We start from the raw sequence: 15726 nt of genomic DNA on the forward strand, positions 1-15726 counted from the left end.
AGCATTATTTTTTTTTCCAGCTCTTTCTCATCCATTCATGGCCGCCTCCACAATCTCGCCCAAAGATTTCCATCCATCACTAGCCCAAGGCGCCACGAAGATAGCAGCCTGCGCATCAGCCGCCTTGCCAGTACCAGCATACGCCTTGGCCAAATCGCCCGCATCGAGACTACCTCTAGGCGGAATACCCGCCAGCGCAACCTTGACCGCCATCTCAGCTGGGTACTCGGCGCCAGAAACCGTAGCGAGGGAGGTCCAACCGTGCGGGAGATGGGGATACAGCATAATGTCCGTCTGTATCTCTGTGAGGACATCCTCCTCGGTTCTGTCCTCCGGCATCATTCGGATACACTTGAGCACCGTACCGATCCGGGAATGGTCCGCACCCTTGACCTTGTCGCTCGTGCGTAGCGAATGAAGCTCGGATACAACTGCCTCGAGGCTCTCGTCGTCGTCGTCCAATAGCGCAATGACACCCAGCAAAAGGACCGATTGGATGTGATCCGGCTGCTCTTCGATGACGGTGAACAGCACATCTCTGGCCTTCTCTCGAGACTCTTCGGAGCCCGTGGCCCAGAGCACCTGCGCAAGTAGGCAGACTGCGTCCGCATCTCCGTCGCATTCCTCGAGACCAGATTCAAAATACGAGATCGACTCGACAATGTCCCCCTTGAAATACTGAGCGAGACCGACGGTAAGATGGGCCGACAATCTGCCCTTTTTGCGCTGCTCCTTGTCTAATTCGTTCTCCGCCTCGTCGCTGGTCAGGCTCAACGCCATGTCACCGCATTCTACAGCGTCATCGTACCGTCCTGTTGCGAGGTAGGATCTCGCAAGATCGACCTTGGCCAGCGCGAAGCGACCGAGAGCCTCGGGCGATTCGGATTCTTCGTACTCGGCTTCTAGGATGCCACAAATATCCTCTAGGGTTCCAAGAGCCTTGGAATGGTCGTGGATTCGTTCTTGGAAGAGAGTTCGTAAATGGCGGTAGGCCAAGTCTCCGGGGGACATTGCCTCGGATTGGGAGAGCGCATAGAGTGGCTGAAGTAGGTCGATAATTCCCATCTTAGCAGGGGATGTGACAATATGGTCGAATATCGACGCCGAGTACTGGTGGCGGATAGCAACTGTAGAAGAATTGGAAATTTCCATGGCATGCGTAAAGAGGCCTCGCGCTTCGTCCTTGTCTCCAAAAAGCAGAGCGACGAAGCCCTGTCCAAGCCAGGCATAGGAGTATTCAGGGTCATTCGACTGGGCTCTCGTAAACGCTTCGTTTGCAAGTTGCGCGTCATTCTGGAGGAGAGCCAACGTTGCGAGATTGGTCCATGCGATAGGGTTACGCTCATCGATATGAAGACTCCTGACAAAGGCATGCTGGGACACTTCGGGGTTGATCTGGCTGGTCACCACACCAAGAGAATTCCAAAACTCGGCATTGCCGTGCTCCAGCTCGATTGCCCTCTTGAACGCTCTGATGGCGGCACGCAGGTACTGGCTCGACTTCTTCTTCTTTCCCTTAAGGGGGAGGCAGGTATGGGCCTGGTATTCCGCCCAACCAAGATTATAATAGGCCACAGCTTGCGCATGGATATCGTTGGAGGAAACATGAATAGCGAGCTTGAAGCAGAGAATCATGCCGTGGAGACACTTAGATAGTATCTCCCCGTTCAGCTCGCCACTTGGGAAGATGCTCTCGGCCTCTGCGGCGTTCGGTTGAACCTTGTCAACATCCGCAAGCACGTCGGCGTGGGACTCTATGTCAGCACCCTGCAAAAGTTGTTGAATAGTGTTTACAGGGAACTCTTCAATCCGACTCCGAACTGAAACATAGACTGAGCAGGCATCTCCGAGTACTTTCCAGTAGTTAAAGGTCTGGGAAACCAGGGCATTTGTCTCAACGGAAAGCTCAATCACGTCCGTCGACAGCTGGACGGCCTTGCCGAAGAATCCCTTAACAATGCAGTCCCTGGCATTCTCAATCATAGTCTGCATCAAGGCCAGGATAACTCCCTCCTCGCTGGGGCGGCTGCTATGCACCTCCGTGTACAAGGTCACGGCTTCGTCGAATTCGCCAAGTTCCCGCTTGATGTTAGCAAGCATATACTTGGTGAACCATGCATCCCCCAGAACCTCGGGAGACGCCGTCTCCTCGAGAGTTTGGGCATGCAGAACCGCTTTCGTGGCCGCAATATAGCGACCTGAACTGTAATAGCTCTCGCCCAGTCCAACCCATGAATGGTAGTCTTCGGGTGATATCCGAAGAGCAGCCTGGAAAGACACGATTGCATCTCGGTATTCCGACTTATTCATGAGTGCAACTCCGAGGGCCGAATGGGGCCACGATATGCCCTTCCTCTTGGATCCGGGAGGTGGCTTGACTTTGCCAGAATCCACGACACGCCGAGCCACCACTTCGACCCGATCCCAATCCCCCTCATCGGCGAAGGATCGCGCAAGTCTTTCAGCGGCCTCCACTTCAGATGAAGACAGTTCGACAGCCTTTTGGAAGCATCGCTTGGCTCTCTTTTTGTCCTTCGCGTAGTCGGCATAGAATTTGCCCAGGCTTGTGTAGGCCGGGGCCAGGTTAAGGTTATTCTTTAGAGCACCCAGGAAGTAAGCGTAGGCCCCGTTGCGGTCTTTTCGGGCGGCCTTTGATTTGTCGAGGTTCCAGATGCAGCATCCCAGTCTATACTGAGTGAGGGCTAGAAGCTCCTTATTGGCTTTTGAGCTCTTCTTCTTCTCCAAAAGGGCAACGCATTGCGCCAGCTCTTCTTTTCCAGCAGCATAATCCCCCGCGAGTGCCCTGACCCAAGCGGCCTCGGTCCGAACTCGAAGGTTTGAAGCATCACGCTCGAGTGCTCGCGTTAGAAAGTCGACTGCTTTAGGGTATTCCTCCTCTTCTTCGTAGATTAAACCCACACCAATCATCGCCGGAGTTGAGGTAGGGTCGTGGTCTAGCACCTTGTTGAACAGGGACATTGCCTCTTCATGATGCCTGGGAGACTGGTAAAAGACTAGGGATGTTCCAAGGTACAGCGAATACGCATCGATGGTATTCCGGAAAGAGAATCCGGATTTTACTCGCTCCTGGTTGACGTGAACTAGGGCCTTGCGCATCAACTCTACCGTGCTTTCGTATTCCTCGAGGTGCTGATAGTACTCTCCCATAAGACGATACGCAAGCAGTGAGTTTGCAGTTGCGATCCCGTCGGTCATCATGAGAAGTCGGTCTTCGTCAGTGACTGGAACAAACGACGTAGGAGCCCCGCCGTCAGAATCGTCCTCACTGGTCTCTTCCTCGGACTCGACGAGGTCAGCAGCAACTTGCGGCTTAGGGGCGGCGGGGAACGGAGAAATGGAGCTCGTCAAGAAACCGGTGATGACCTTGTACACATCGCTGTCGGGGAAGAACGAGCAATATTCTCTGAGAATGTTGACGTCCCACTCTGCGATGTCCTTATAATCCTTCCAGTCAATGGCGATATCCCACGCGAACTTTAGAGGGTGTTTAATGATGACCATGTCGTTGGCGAGTTGAACGACAGTGTCACGAATCGCCGTCTTCTCATCTCCGGGTGGAGTCACGACGAGGCGATCGTAACAGTGTCGGAGGAGTTTCTCCTCGTAAAGGCGACGAAGCTCATCGTCGGCGACCCAGTTGATGAGTTGTCGATAGATGTGTTCGAGTTTGCTCTCGGTTAGGACCTCCCTCTTGACTTCCACTGTCACGTCGTTCAGTCTCGCACCAATCCTCGTCCTCCGCTCTCCGATCAACGTGTTGATTCGCTTCCTTTCATCCTCCTCGGCGATAGTAGCCATTTTCTCATACGTGTGGGCGGGGCGGGGAACGTGGCCCTCGAGAGCCTCGTATACTGGACTCTCGGGTGTCGTAAGGGCCAAGGCATCGACATATTGCCTCCGATCACCATTCTCATTCGCGAACTCGACGAACTTGTTGATAGCGTCTCGGCATTTCGGCAGCTCATTGACCTGGCTGTAGATCTCCGCCAGCTTGATGGCGGCGTCTCGATAGGCTGACAATTTCTTCCTGTCCTGTACTTCAAAGAGCTTTATCAGGCCCTGCCATGCCTGGGGGGACTGTGGTTGAATCTTCGCGGCATCTAAGTAGGCCCTTTCCGCAGCATCCAGCTGCTGTCTCTTCTCTAGTGAGAAACCCAAGAAAATATGACTGTGTTTATGTGTTAGCTGGGATATTCGAGAATGAAGAGAATTGTCATACCCTAGGTAATTTTTTGAATCCTTTTGAATGAGGGCCCGAGATAGCTCGATGGCATCGTCAAACTGATTCGTCTTCACCGCATCACCAATGGCCTTCAATTGGGCCTTGACGGAAGACATGGTTTCTGGAGGGAGCAGTAGTCCCAGTCCACAATATTTGGCCTGCTTTTATAGCTATAGATGCCTGCCGTCGAAACTCTCTGAGATCAAGAGACAGATCGGGCTGAAAGTGGTAATTTTGAAACCTCAGGCTGCAGAGTCGTGGACCAGGATGGAGCTTGGAGGATTGGAGGGGTAATTTGGTAAATTTATGAGTATGCTCTCAGGGAGAAGGAGAGGAAGAGGGAGAGAAACAAAGAAATCCTTTGATCCATTGAAGAAGGAAAAAAGAAAAAAAAAAATTTTGGCCCTTATGGTTATGATTCTCCGTGTTACATGAGTCCCTTGGTGAGACTGCGATGATGCTGCAATGCTCTGATGCTGCCTTGCTCACCTCTTTCACTTGGTGATGTTGTGAATGGTCCAGAGAGATGATGCTGTTTGGGGAAGGCGGGAAAGGATTAAGCGAGTCTTATCCGACAAGCTCAACGACAAGATGATCTCTCTGTTCCTCAACTCGATTCTGTGCCCGAGCAAATATTGAATCTTCGAGAAGATAATATCAAAATAAGAGGTGCATTTTAATATTGAATAACTGACCTCAACTTCAGGTCCTGGCTCACTGCGATTCCAAAAACAAATGGAATTTTCCTATCCCTCTCCTTGGGTTTGTGCAATCTTCGAACCCCAAGGGCAACTGTTTGCCTGCAGCATGACTGCGATTGGTGATGGTTTCTAGTTGAACTGTCATCCTGAGGCCTCAATCCATAGAGAGCATGCTCAGTGTACCTAAGTATCGAGCACACGGCGAAGTCCTCATCCGCCTCTTCTTCTCATAGCGATTAATATTGGATGAGTGATTGCGCAACGCCATCCGTTCGCTGATGTCCACCAGTAGGTGCTCCGGACTAGTGAGACATCAAGCTGAGGTAAGCTTCTCTCGTTCTCGTACTCGGGATCGATTCGGGGCCGTCGGGTTCTGCTCCGGGTTAAGGTGGAAATTGCGGACAACTTGGGGTTCGGCGGGGTCTTTTACTGGCCAAAACAAGCTGTTGGCTCCACTAGACAGGTGACCACACCAGCTGTCGGTCAAGCATTGCTCAACGTCATTCAGCAGTTCCGCCCCAAGAGGTACTGTACCCTCCCTACCCTCCCTACCTAAATGCCAGCCAGATCCGTCCTTCACCGTCCATCAATCTCTCCTCCACCCCTCACGAGGTCTCGTCGCTTGGCATCTAGTCTCATGTGTTGTTGTCCTGAGAGTTCGCTGCTAAATACTACCTGCTCGGTGTCGCTGGTTACCTTCGTTCCTCTCCCCACAGTCGTTTACCTATCTCTCCCTTAGTCCCTGCTAAGCGACCCAGCCTGTGAATAGAAGATGGCCAACTCCTCCTTCCGTCTAACGATTGAGGACGGTCAGTTTCGAGACGCTCATGGCCGCCAAGTCGTTCTGCGCGGCATCAACTGCGCCGCCGATGCTAAATTTCCCAGCACCCCCGATCAGACATCATATGTCGGCGACGACTTCTTCGAGGGCGACAACGTCAAGTTCCATGCTCGACCGTTCCCCCTTTCCGAGGCACACGAGCACTTTTCGCGCCTAAGACGTTACGGGTATAATTCACTACGGTATATATTCACGTGGGAGGCGATCGAGGCGGCGGGACCGGGGAAATACGATGAGGAGTGGATTCAACACACGATTGAGGTGCTGAGAGTAGCTGGCTCTTATGGCTTTTACATTTTCCTAGATCCTCATCAGGATGTTGTAAGTTTGTGTAAATCCCGAGGGAGCACTCGAGGCACCTTCATGGCCTTCATTTCGCCATGGCAGCTAATGCTGTCTTGCAGTGGTCTCGATTCTGCGGAGGGTCCGGCGCCCCGATGTGGACGATATACGCATGCGGGCTGAACCCTCAGAGTTTCGCCGCGACCGAAGCCGCTATCGTTCATAACATATACCCCGAGCCCGACGAATTCCCCAAGATGATTTGGTCGACGAACTATTTCCGCCTCGCGGCCGTTACGATATTCACCCTATTTTTCGGCGGCAAGGATTTTGCGCCCAAGTGCATAATTAACGGCATGAATATCCAGGACTATCTTCAGTCCCACTTCATCAATGCTTGCGCGCATTTGGCGCGACGGATCCATGAGGCTGGCGATCTTGAGGATGTTGTAGTAGTAGGATGGGAGAGTATGAATGAGCCCAACCGAGGCCTCGTGGGATACGCCGACTTGAATGTGATCCCCAAAGAGCAGAAACTGAAGAAGGGTACCTGTCCTACGATTTGGCAATGTCTTCTCACCGGATCAGGAAGGGCGTGCGAAGTTGAGACGTGGGATATGGGTGGCCTTGGTCCATACAAGGTCGGCACGACCTTGATCGATCCCCACGGTGAGAAGGCCTGGCTGCCAGCTGATTATGACGACTCGAGGTATGGATATAAGAGGGACGAGGGGTGGAAATTGGGAGAGTGCATTTGGGCGCAGCACGGGGTCTGGGATCCCGAAACAGACACCCTTCTGCAAAAGGACTACTTTGCGAAGAACCCGCGAACGGGCGACGTAATTGATTATCCCAACTTTACCAACACTTACTTTATGGACCTTTACCGCAAATGGAGAGACGCCATCCGTACCCATCATAAGGGCTCGTTACTCCTTATGCAATATCCGACTCTTGAGCTCCCACCAGAGATAGCCGGTACCGAGGATGATGATCCAAAGATGGCATATGCTCCCCACTTCTACGACGGCATCACCCTCATGACTAAAAAATGGAACCGGACATGGAATGTGGATGTCGTTGGAGTGCTACGTGGAAGGTATCTCCATCCCGTCTTCGCAATCAAGGTCGGCGAAGCTGCTATCCGGAATTCCTTCAAGGACCAACTTGCCTCGCTGAGACAGGAGGGCAAGGACAGAGTTGGGAACCACCCTTGCGTACTCACGGAATTTGGCATTCCCTACGACATGGATGAAAAGAAAGCATACGAAACAGGGGATTATTCGAGCCAGTCTGCAGCACTGGATGCGAATTATTACGGAGTCGAAGGCGCGCTCATGGAGGGTACCTTCCTCTGGGTGTACGTAGCCGGTAACACCCACAAGAGGGGAGATCAGTGGAACGGCGAGGATCTCTCTATCCACTCTCTTGACGATAAGCCAGCGCCGATCTCCGCGGTTCCCAAGTCGATCAACGGCGCTAGCTCCTCTACCCTTGTGAAAGACCGGGCTTCTCTGGACGTCGCCGACGAGATGACCGTCACGCCCGATAACCTCAGGCAGGTCCTCTCGACACCGTCGATCTCGTCCGAGCCGGGCAAAGCGCCGGAGACGGCAGACACGCCTGGCTACCGAGCCGCGGAAGCGTTCATCCGCCCATCGCCGGTTTACGTCAGCGGTATCGCGAAAGAGTACGGTTTCGATCTCCGCTCCTGTACTTTCAGCCTCAAGGTCGAGGCGGAGGCTTCGACGAGCCACGACGCGCCCACGGTCATATTCTTGCCCGAGTTCCACTATCCGGCCGAGTCGTGCACGGTGGAGGTGTCGTCCGGAAAGTGGGAGATAAACTCGGAGGATCCGCATTGCCCGTACTTGCAGAGGCTGCTTTGGTGGCATGCTGAGGGAACGCAGTCTCTTAAAGTTCAGGGCCTCGTGAGGAAGCATAACGTGGTTGAAGGCACCGCTGAGGAGGAGGGATATTTGGAGCAGTGCTATCAAACGTACGGGTTCGGGCCGAATGGTAACTGCTCGGTGATGTGAAAGAGTAGTTAGTATGTGCATGGGTTTCCTGATACTTTCTGTTTGTCCCTTTTTCTTTCTGGACTTTTGTTGGCACGGATATCCATGATCGCATGGCGCAGGGCGTTTTTTGTTGGGTTTCATTCATACTGCAAGCATTATTTGCCTCGGCTCGGCGGATAAGTCGAAGTTTGTCATATACGTCTTTTTAATGTTGACATTTAGAGAATATACTTGATGGCATCCTTTTTTTGTCATTATCCCTTTCTTCGGCTTCCAACCAATATTCTTTGTATGTTTCTTGGTGGCTATCTCTGAGAGTGGGTCCCTACCCAAACTTCTGGGCTCGTGTAGAAGTTGTCTTGAATGGATCCATTTCTTCGCCTACGCTACGGACAACCATGTTTCACTCCATGAAGATTAGGTTCGGACTTGATGGGCTGTGTGCCTGCGGACTTGTAAGCTCAAGTTGCGCTTATTCTTTCATTGGTCGGCTTTCCACTCTGACGGGCGCGGGTAGTTTTTGTGGTCTTTTGCATATAAAGTGTCCCTGTATCAGGCTCAGGCTTCGTGCCGAGCCTCAATCCTTGTGCACTGCCGCCGGGCTTTGTGAATTAGGCGCATTTTTTGAGGTGCGGGGAAGAACATGCTGGGTGAGATGTCATTGAAATCATATTGTTTATGCATTACGTCCTTGTCATAGTCTGGGCGGGACAATGAGACGAGCTGGGGTTGACACGAGTTCTTCCAGTTACGAGCTGGCGGTGATGCGATCAAATCGATCCATCAAGGGAATCGGTAGGGGGAAAGTCTGGGCCTGGTTCTGCAGCAACCCGTATTTATTCGCTAAAACGTGCAGCCATGGGCGCTAAAACACCGAATGTCGTGGCGTGCCATTGGCCCGGATCCCCTCCATCGGCCGGATAAACAATAGTCCTACTGCGCCTTGAAGGTTGAAACCCAAACGGAGACCAAGTCTTATTACGAATTCGGGAGCACAGATCAACGGAACTAGACAACGGCGAGTTCTTTGTACCGCCGTCGAGTGAAGACCTGAGGTACGAAGTACACCGCACATGTACCCACACTCGGGTTCCGCCCACCCAACAGATCGAACCAACAGTGCGAAAGAGAAAGGCGACAGGGAAGGCGAAAGGCAGCGTCCCCAATTCCCGCTTCAGTTTCCCCATCCAGCGGGTCTCCGCTCCACAGCCCAACCCCAAGACTTTCATCGCTCTCGACTCTTTGAAACTCCTTTGGCCGTTGGACATCTGCGAGATATTGTCTCTTTTCCCATTCCTTCATTCTCATCCTCTTCATTGCCGGCGATCATGGCTTTAGCCCCAGCTAGTATTCTATTCTTGTCCTCTTAGCTGATTCCCTGTATTATATACTAACCCATATATAATACTTCATACGCGGCCCGTTTTATGTTTCGGCCAGCGTTCGTGAGCCATCCAACCCCTGGTCTAGCCCGGTCTAGCCTGATCAGCTTCCCGCGGGAAGGGAGCTTTCGACTGCTACCCAACCATATTTCCAAAACGATAGAGAGCGTCATCAAACCCCATTGCTATCCACAATCCGACCGTTGCTTCGTACTGTGCTATTCTTGATTCTTCTGACCTCCCATTGCTCGAGGGAAGGCTAAGCTCTGCCTGAGCTTGCCCACCCAGTATCTCCTACAACATATCCAACATAGCAAATTTCCTCATCCACTCCTTGCCACGCCCACGATGTATCAGAATGGCCAAAGGGACCCATCGCGGCCCTTCCAGGTCCCTCCCCCTCCGCCGCCCATGTCGCCTCCCATCCGACAACCCCTAGGCAACATAATGGCCATCCCCCCTCCTCCGCCCCGATACCCATCGGCGACCCAGCCCGCGAACGGCGTAATGCTCCCACCTCCCCCCGGTCCTCCTCCCACGAACCCGCCATGGCAGAACGTGCTCTCCAGAATGTACGACGGCCGCGCGGGCCTCAACATACCCCCTCCGCCCGGCGGCCAAGTCCAGGCCTACAACCCGCGACTCCATGGCACCATCCCCGCAGGCTCGACCATATCCACCATCCCCCCTCCACCGCCCCCGAGCGAGCAAATGTCCGCGACGTACATACCGACGGGAGACACCTGGGGCGAAGGCGTAGGCATCCCCGCCCTAGGCTTCGACGAGCCGAAGCCATTGTGGGCCATGCCTCCTCCCCCGAACGGCGCTGACACCGCGAACTCGACTCCCCTCGACGAATCCATCAGCCGCGACAGGCTCTACGCCAACGCCATGCAGAACGCCCGCGGCGTGTCCAACGCTTCCACCGCCACCACGACTTCGACGGCCTCGTCCACGAGTATACCCCCCGAGCTCGCCGCGCAGTGGCCCCTCGACCGTGTGCTCAGCTGGCTGCAGGCAAACAATTTCTCGAGGGATTGGCAGGAGACGTTCAAGGCGTTGAATCTCTACGGTATTCAGTTCCTCGAGCTGAGCAGCGTGCGCACGGGGAGGGGTAACTCGGGCATGATGCACCAGCATGTGTACCCTAGGCTCGCTGCGCAGTGCACGCAGAGCGGTACCGGCTGGGATCAGCCTGCTGAGCGCGAGGAGGGAAAGCGTATGCGGAGGCTGATTAGGACTATTGTGCGGGGGGAGCAGCATGATATGGGCAAGATTGGACCTGGTGGGGATGTGGAATCGCCTAATGTAAGACGTCGCTGATCCTGACGGCCTGCACATTTCTATATATAGCCGCCTACTAACACTTTCGGGTCTATAGACACCTCTCAATCCTCCAGGCCCTGGGTTTTCGGCTCGGCGGTATTCACAAGTCCGCCAACTACCGACCCTTAACAACAACGCCATGAGCTCCGAGTCCCACCACCGCTCCGTTCTAAAACACATCGATGTAGACGGAGGTCGACGACAGAGCCCCATTGGGGATTCCGGCGAACCTGGCTTCACCGTCAAGTCAAGGCCAGAAAGTCCAAGAGGCAGCCCAAGCCTCGCGGGGCAGGAGCTCTTCCTGCCGCCTTCCTCAGGTCAATTATCCGCATCACCTCACTCCGCCAAGTTTGGTCACCGCTCTCGAGACAGTACGGACTCAGCGTCATCGAACGCCGCCATCTACGGTAGTGGCGTCCCCGCCGGAGCCAGTCGGCTCAACATCAGCGATATGATCATGACGGGGCGGGCCGGCGAGAGGCAGCGACTGTCGCCGCAAGACACGACTCCCAATTCGGATCCTCCCTCTGCAAAGGACGGACCACGGCTACTTAGTTTCCTATCGCGGAAGAAGCGTCAAGAAGGCATCTCCCCAGATGGGACGGAATCTCCTACGTCTCCCGGCGGGACATTGAAAGTGACTCCCTCCCAATCCGCGAGCGACTTGGCGGCGGCGGAAAAGTCACGGTCTGCGTCCCAATTCATGACGCACTTCAAGAGCAAGAAACACGCTTCGGCCCGAAACTACGTGCTTGCTACTATGGACTGCTGGAACTACCGGATGTGCGATGTTACGGATCTGGAAACCCCGAGCGAGCTACGGCACGTCATTTGCGGTAATCTAGGTATTATCGATTTTGAGAACACGGAAATATACATTACGGAGCTGGGCAGAGCTGAGCACGATGAGCCGCTTGACGATCAGAAGTTGCTCGCGACTCACAAGAAGTTGAAGGCTGAGGTCCCCGGCGGTTTAAAGTTCCTCGTTCGGCGCACAGGGCCAGACAACTCGAGGCTTAGCCCCGCGGCGTCCACGGCGGCTACAGGCTATTTGTCGCCCGGATTATTACCTCCCGGTATGACCGTCGACGAGGATACCTATGCCAGGCTTAGCGGCGGACGGCCCAGGTCGTCCTCTACGCCGCCGTCGTCTCGGCAGAAGAGCATGACGGAGGATACCATAGACGAGACATCACTGAGGGAAGAGTCGAGGGCCTACAAGGCCACGCTGGAGAAGAAACAGCGTGAATACCTCGCGTCTAGGAAACAAGCTGCGCAGAAGGAGTCGCCCGTGGCGGAAGCCGCGCAGTACGGGTCGATTGTGCGCAAGACGGAGATCAACTTTGATCAGCCCAGATCGTCGCCGTACGAGGACAAGAAGCCCGATCATCTGTTCCCCGTGCGTAAGCCCCCAGCGCCGCCCAGCGAACCCACGGTCACCGTCCTCAAGGCCGATTCCCTCCGTAGACGACCCGGCCAACACCTCAGGCCTGGTTCGGATTCGGGCGGATTTCCCAGCCCGAGACGGCCTGGCACGGCGACGAGCGACTCTAGCCACTCGAGGCACCCGTCGGACCAACTACCGTCGCTCAGCAATGCGCTCCGCGGTATTAATAGGAGTCTGGGTGCCATCGGACAGCCCTCTGTAAGCGGCGCGCCGCGCCCGATCTCACCTAACAGGGTAGCTTCACAGCCCATTATGAAGCAGGGGAGCCCGGAATCGAGGATGTCGAGGCGGACGAGCCACGGACGGAGCCAGGATTTCACCAGCGTCAGCTTCTCCAACTTTACGAAGCCCCCAGCTCCGGCCGCCGCCGCTCCATCCTACGACTCGGATGACGATTCGGACGACGGTTTGTTCGCGGTTCCCATTAAGAGCAAGAACAACAGCAACAATGCTGCCGGAAAGCGCCCTAGCCTCAAACTAGACACTGATCGGTCCACTAAGAGGAAATCGGTCGTCTTCAGCGAGCCCACCGACACTAGGACCGGCGAGGGCGACGACGATTACCCGGGGAGTGGCAGGAGCGGCAGGAGCTCGCGGAGGACGCCAGGCACGCCGTCAGAAGGGTGGGAGTCGTCGGCGGAGGACAGCGCCAAGCTTAACCGGCGCAAGTCGTTTGTGGAGAAGGACATCTGGGCGAACCGTCCCACGACTGACGCTCTCGTCAACAACCTCGACGACTTCTTCCCCAACTTGGACCTCGACCAGCCCGTGTTCGATGAGAATCAGGATGTAGATATTAACGCGCCGTCGCCGATCGCGGAAGGGGACGAGACTGGCGAGGCGAGCAGTGCGGGGGCCAGCAACGCCCAGCCACCTACGAAGGAGAACCTGGCAGCGCTACCTGGGTCTAAGGTATCGAAACTTTACAACGATAATGACACCCTCGGCTCCGATGAGTCGACTCTCAAGGCGCTCGAGAGGCCCGTGTCTATCCAGAGGAGCGTAAGGAAGTCAGGAGGTCTCAGCCGGCTCAAGTCGATCCGAGAAGTGGCTCGCGGAGCGCACGAGGCCAACAAGAGGTACACGACGGCATCGCAAGGAGGTGCTGGCCAGTCGTCAGCGCTCATGCGGCGCAAGAGCACCAAGATGTTCAACGCCAACATCGTGCAAATCAAGCCGCAGCGCGACAGCATCATGATGCCGCAGATCCCCCAGCAGGACGCGAACAACACGCAGCTCAAGAGGCAGACGACGTTCCGATGGTTCAAGGGCCAGCTGATCGGCAAGGGCACGTACGGCCGCGTGTACCTCGGCATGAACGCCACGACGGGAGAGTTCCTGGCCGTCAAGGAGGTCGAGGTGAACCCCAAAGCGGCGGGCGGCGACCGGGCCAAGATGCGGGAGCTCGTAGCAGCTCTGGACCAGGAGATCGACACGATGCAGCACCTCGACCACGACAACATCGTGCAGTACCTCGGGTGCGAGCGTAAAGAGACGAGCATCTCCATCTTCCTCGAGTACATTTCTGGTGGCAGCGTAGGTTCGTGCCTGCGCAAGCACGGCAAGTTCGAAGGAGGCGTCGTCAGCTCGCTCACGCGGCAGACGCTCTCGGGTCTCGCATACCTCCACCGAGAGGGCATCCTGCACCGCGACCTCAAGGCCGACAACATCCTGCTCGACCTCGACGGCACGTGCAAGATTTCGGATTTCGGCATTAGCAAGAAGACGGATAACATCTACGGAAACGACAAGAGCAATAACATGCAAGGGTCAGTGTTCTGGATGGCGCCCGAGGTGATCCGGTCGGAAGGAGAGGGGTATAGCGCCAAGGTGGACATTTGGAGCCTCGGGTGCGTGGTGGTGGAGATGTTCGCTGGGAGGAGGCCGTGGGCGAAGGAGGAGGCAATTGGGGCGATTTACAAGATTGCTAACGGGGAGGCGCCGCCGATGCCGGATGATATTGCGCCGATCGCGACTGCGTTTATGCTGGATTGCTTCCAAGTGTGAGTTGTTCTCGCTTTCTTTTTTCCTCTCGTCTCATTAATTATACCTCCCCGCTCGAACGATTCAGAGACTAACTACCGGCGACTAGGAACCCGTATGATCGACCGACGGCGGAGAAGCTACTCGCGGAGCACCCGTTCTGCGAGCTAGACCCCAATTATGACTTCCGCCATACTGAGCTGTTTGCTAAGATTCAGGGCCGTGACCTGTAAAGGGTGAAGAAGGGATTAGAGAGGAAGTTGTGTGTTCGCGTTTGTGTATGTGTATGTTTGCTTGGGGGATTTGCTACGAAAAGAGCTGTAATAGCATGGGATGCGTTCCTTTCTTAAGTGAGGGTTTTGGGTATAGGGTACATAGAGATAATGGATGAATTGAGGTTGAAATCTACGGATTCTACGTTTTCCCCCCCTTACATGTTCCATCCGACGCTTCTGGCGCTTTTGAGAGAGGCTGCTAGGCCTGAGGGCGGGCAGCTGGTTCCCCATTTCAGGATCGGTTCTACGAAGTAAACAAGAATAAGCATAGAGTTGAGTTTAACGGTATTCTTCTTAGCTCAGGAGCGGGCACGGTTCAATTAGAAACGGTTCGTGTTCTTCGAGCCACGTTGATGTCACATGTGCCGACGCATGTTTCAACTCTAAGTCGAGTTTGTTCTGGGGTTGAACGTGAACGGGAGGGGAAAGAAGGCCTCGAGAGTCTACGCTTAATGTTGGGGTTTGAGACATGTGAAGGCAGGGACTGTGGATCCGATCGGGACACCTGATGCATTGGATGGGAAAGTGCGAAGCGACGGTTGGGCTGATGGGTTTCGGTACATATTGAAGAAGTATGCTGTCATGGGCAGTTGATTGCATGTCTCAGTACCTGTATACTTTGCAGAAGAGGGACTTGGACTTCCAAGGTCTCAAAACGTAAGCAATTGACTACTTCAAGTCCAACCTGAGGGTAAGCCTACAGCAGGATTTCAGGCCTTGCACTAACAATTCGCGGGGTTTCATCTGATGAACGACCAGAGGGGTCTCCCTCTCTCTTCCAAATGCCACCACGGAGTTAATCATTGATGTTCTGTGCTTCAAATTGATCTGCCGTAGTGGGATTGAGCGTGTTCGTGTATCGTCGCCACTGTCAAAATCTCTCCACATTTTGGTCCATTGAAGCAGAGTGTTCGTGTACAATTGTATCTCGGTACTCGGGGGTTTGTTATGCTCAGGGATTTACATTGAATTGAAATGGTATTGGTATGATGGATTTTTCAGACTCAGGCTGAATGGGATCCAGAGACAGGAGTCGGCAGTATAAATACATCCCCTCGAATGCCTCGAGCCGATTTATTCTGTCAGTCGATTTGATGGTAGGCACCTTCTGGGGGCAGAGTGTCAGGTGCAAACGTTCAGCAAGTGTTTTACTAGCAGACAAGCACATTGTGGGCTTGGTACCCCTTTCATTAGTGCTCGCAGATATCAATGTGGAAAGAGAGGT

At 54.4% G+C, this 15726-nt stretch overlaps 3 protein-coding genes across 3 annotated transcripts; 2 read left to right on the forward strand and 1 right to left on the reverse strand.

Annotated features, from left to right (window-relative positions):
* Nucleotides 1-27: 27 nt before the first annotated feature.
* On the reverse strand, nucleotides 28-4359 carry SAPIO_CDS4399 (Antiviral protein; the record flags this gene model as incomplete). Its single annotated transcript, XM_016786957.1, has 2 exons — nucleotides 28-4189; nucleotides 4241-4359. The coding sequence occupies 2 exons, from the start codon at nucleotides 4357-4359 to the stop codon at nucleotides 28-30; spliced, it is 4281 nt and encodes a 1426-aa protein (XP_016643302.1).
* Nucleotides 4360-5716: 1357 nt separating this feature from the next.
* On the forward strand, nucleotides 5717-8106 carry SAPIO_CDS4400 (Glycoside hydrolase family 5; the record flags this gene model as incomplete). The annotated part of the gene is made up of 2 exons (XM_016786958.1): nucleotides 5717-6106; nucleotides 6190-8106. 2 exons carry the CDS (start codon nucleotides 5717-5719, stop codon nucleotides 8104-8106), a joined length of 2307 nt encoding a protein of 768 aa, XP_016643303.1.
* Nucleotides 8107-9818: 1712 nt separating this feature from the next.
* Nucleotides 9819-14459, forward strand: SAPIO_CDS4401 (Uncharacterized protein; the record flags this gene model as incomplete). Its single annotated transcript, XM_016786959.1, has 3 exons — nucleotides 9819-10778; nucleotides 10852-14246; nucleotides 14336-14459. The coding sequence occupies 3 exons, from the start codon at nucleotides 9819-9821 to the stop codon at nucleotides 14457-14459; spliced, it is 4479 nt and encodes a 1492-aa protein (XP_016643304.1).
* Nucleotides 14460-15726: the final 1267 nt, after the last annotated feature.

Source organism: Scedosporium apiospermum (assembly GCF_000732125.1).
Source record: "Scedosporium apiospermum strain IHEM 14462 chromosome Unknown SEQ_SAPIO_0092, whole genome shotgun sequence".
In the NCBI taxonomy this organism is placed as follows: Eukaryota; Fungi; Ascomycota; class Sordariomycetes; order Microascales; family Microascaceae; genus Scedosporium; species Scedosporium apiospermum.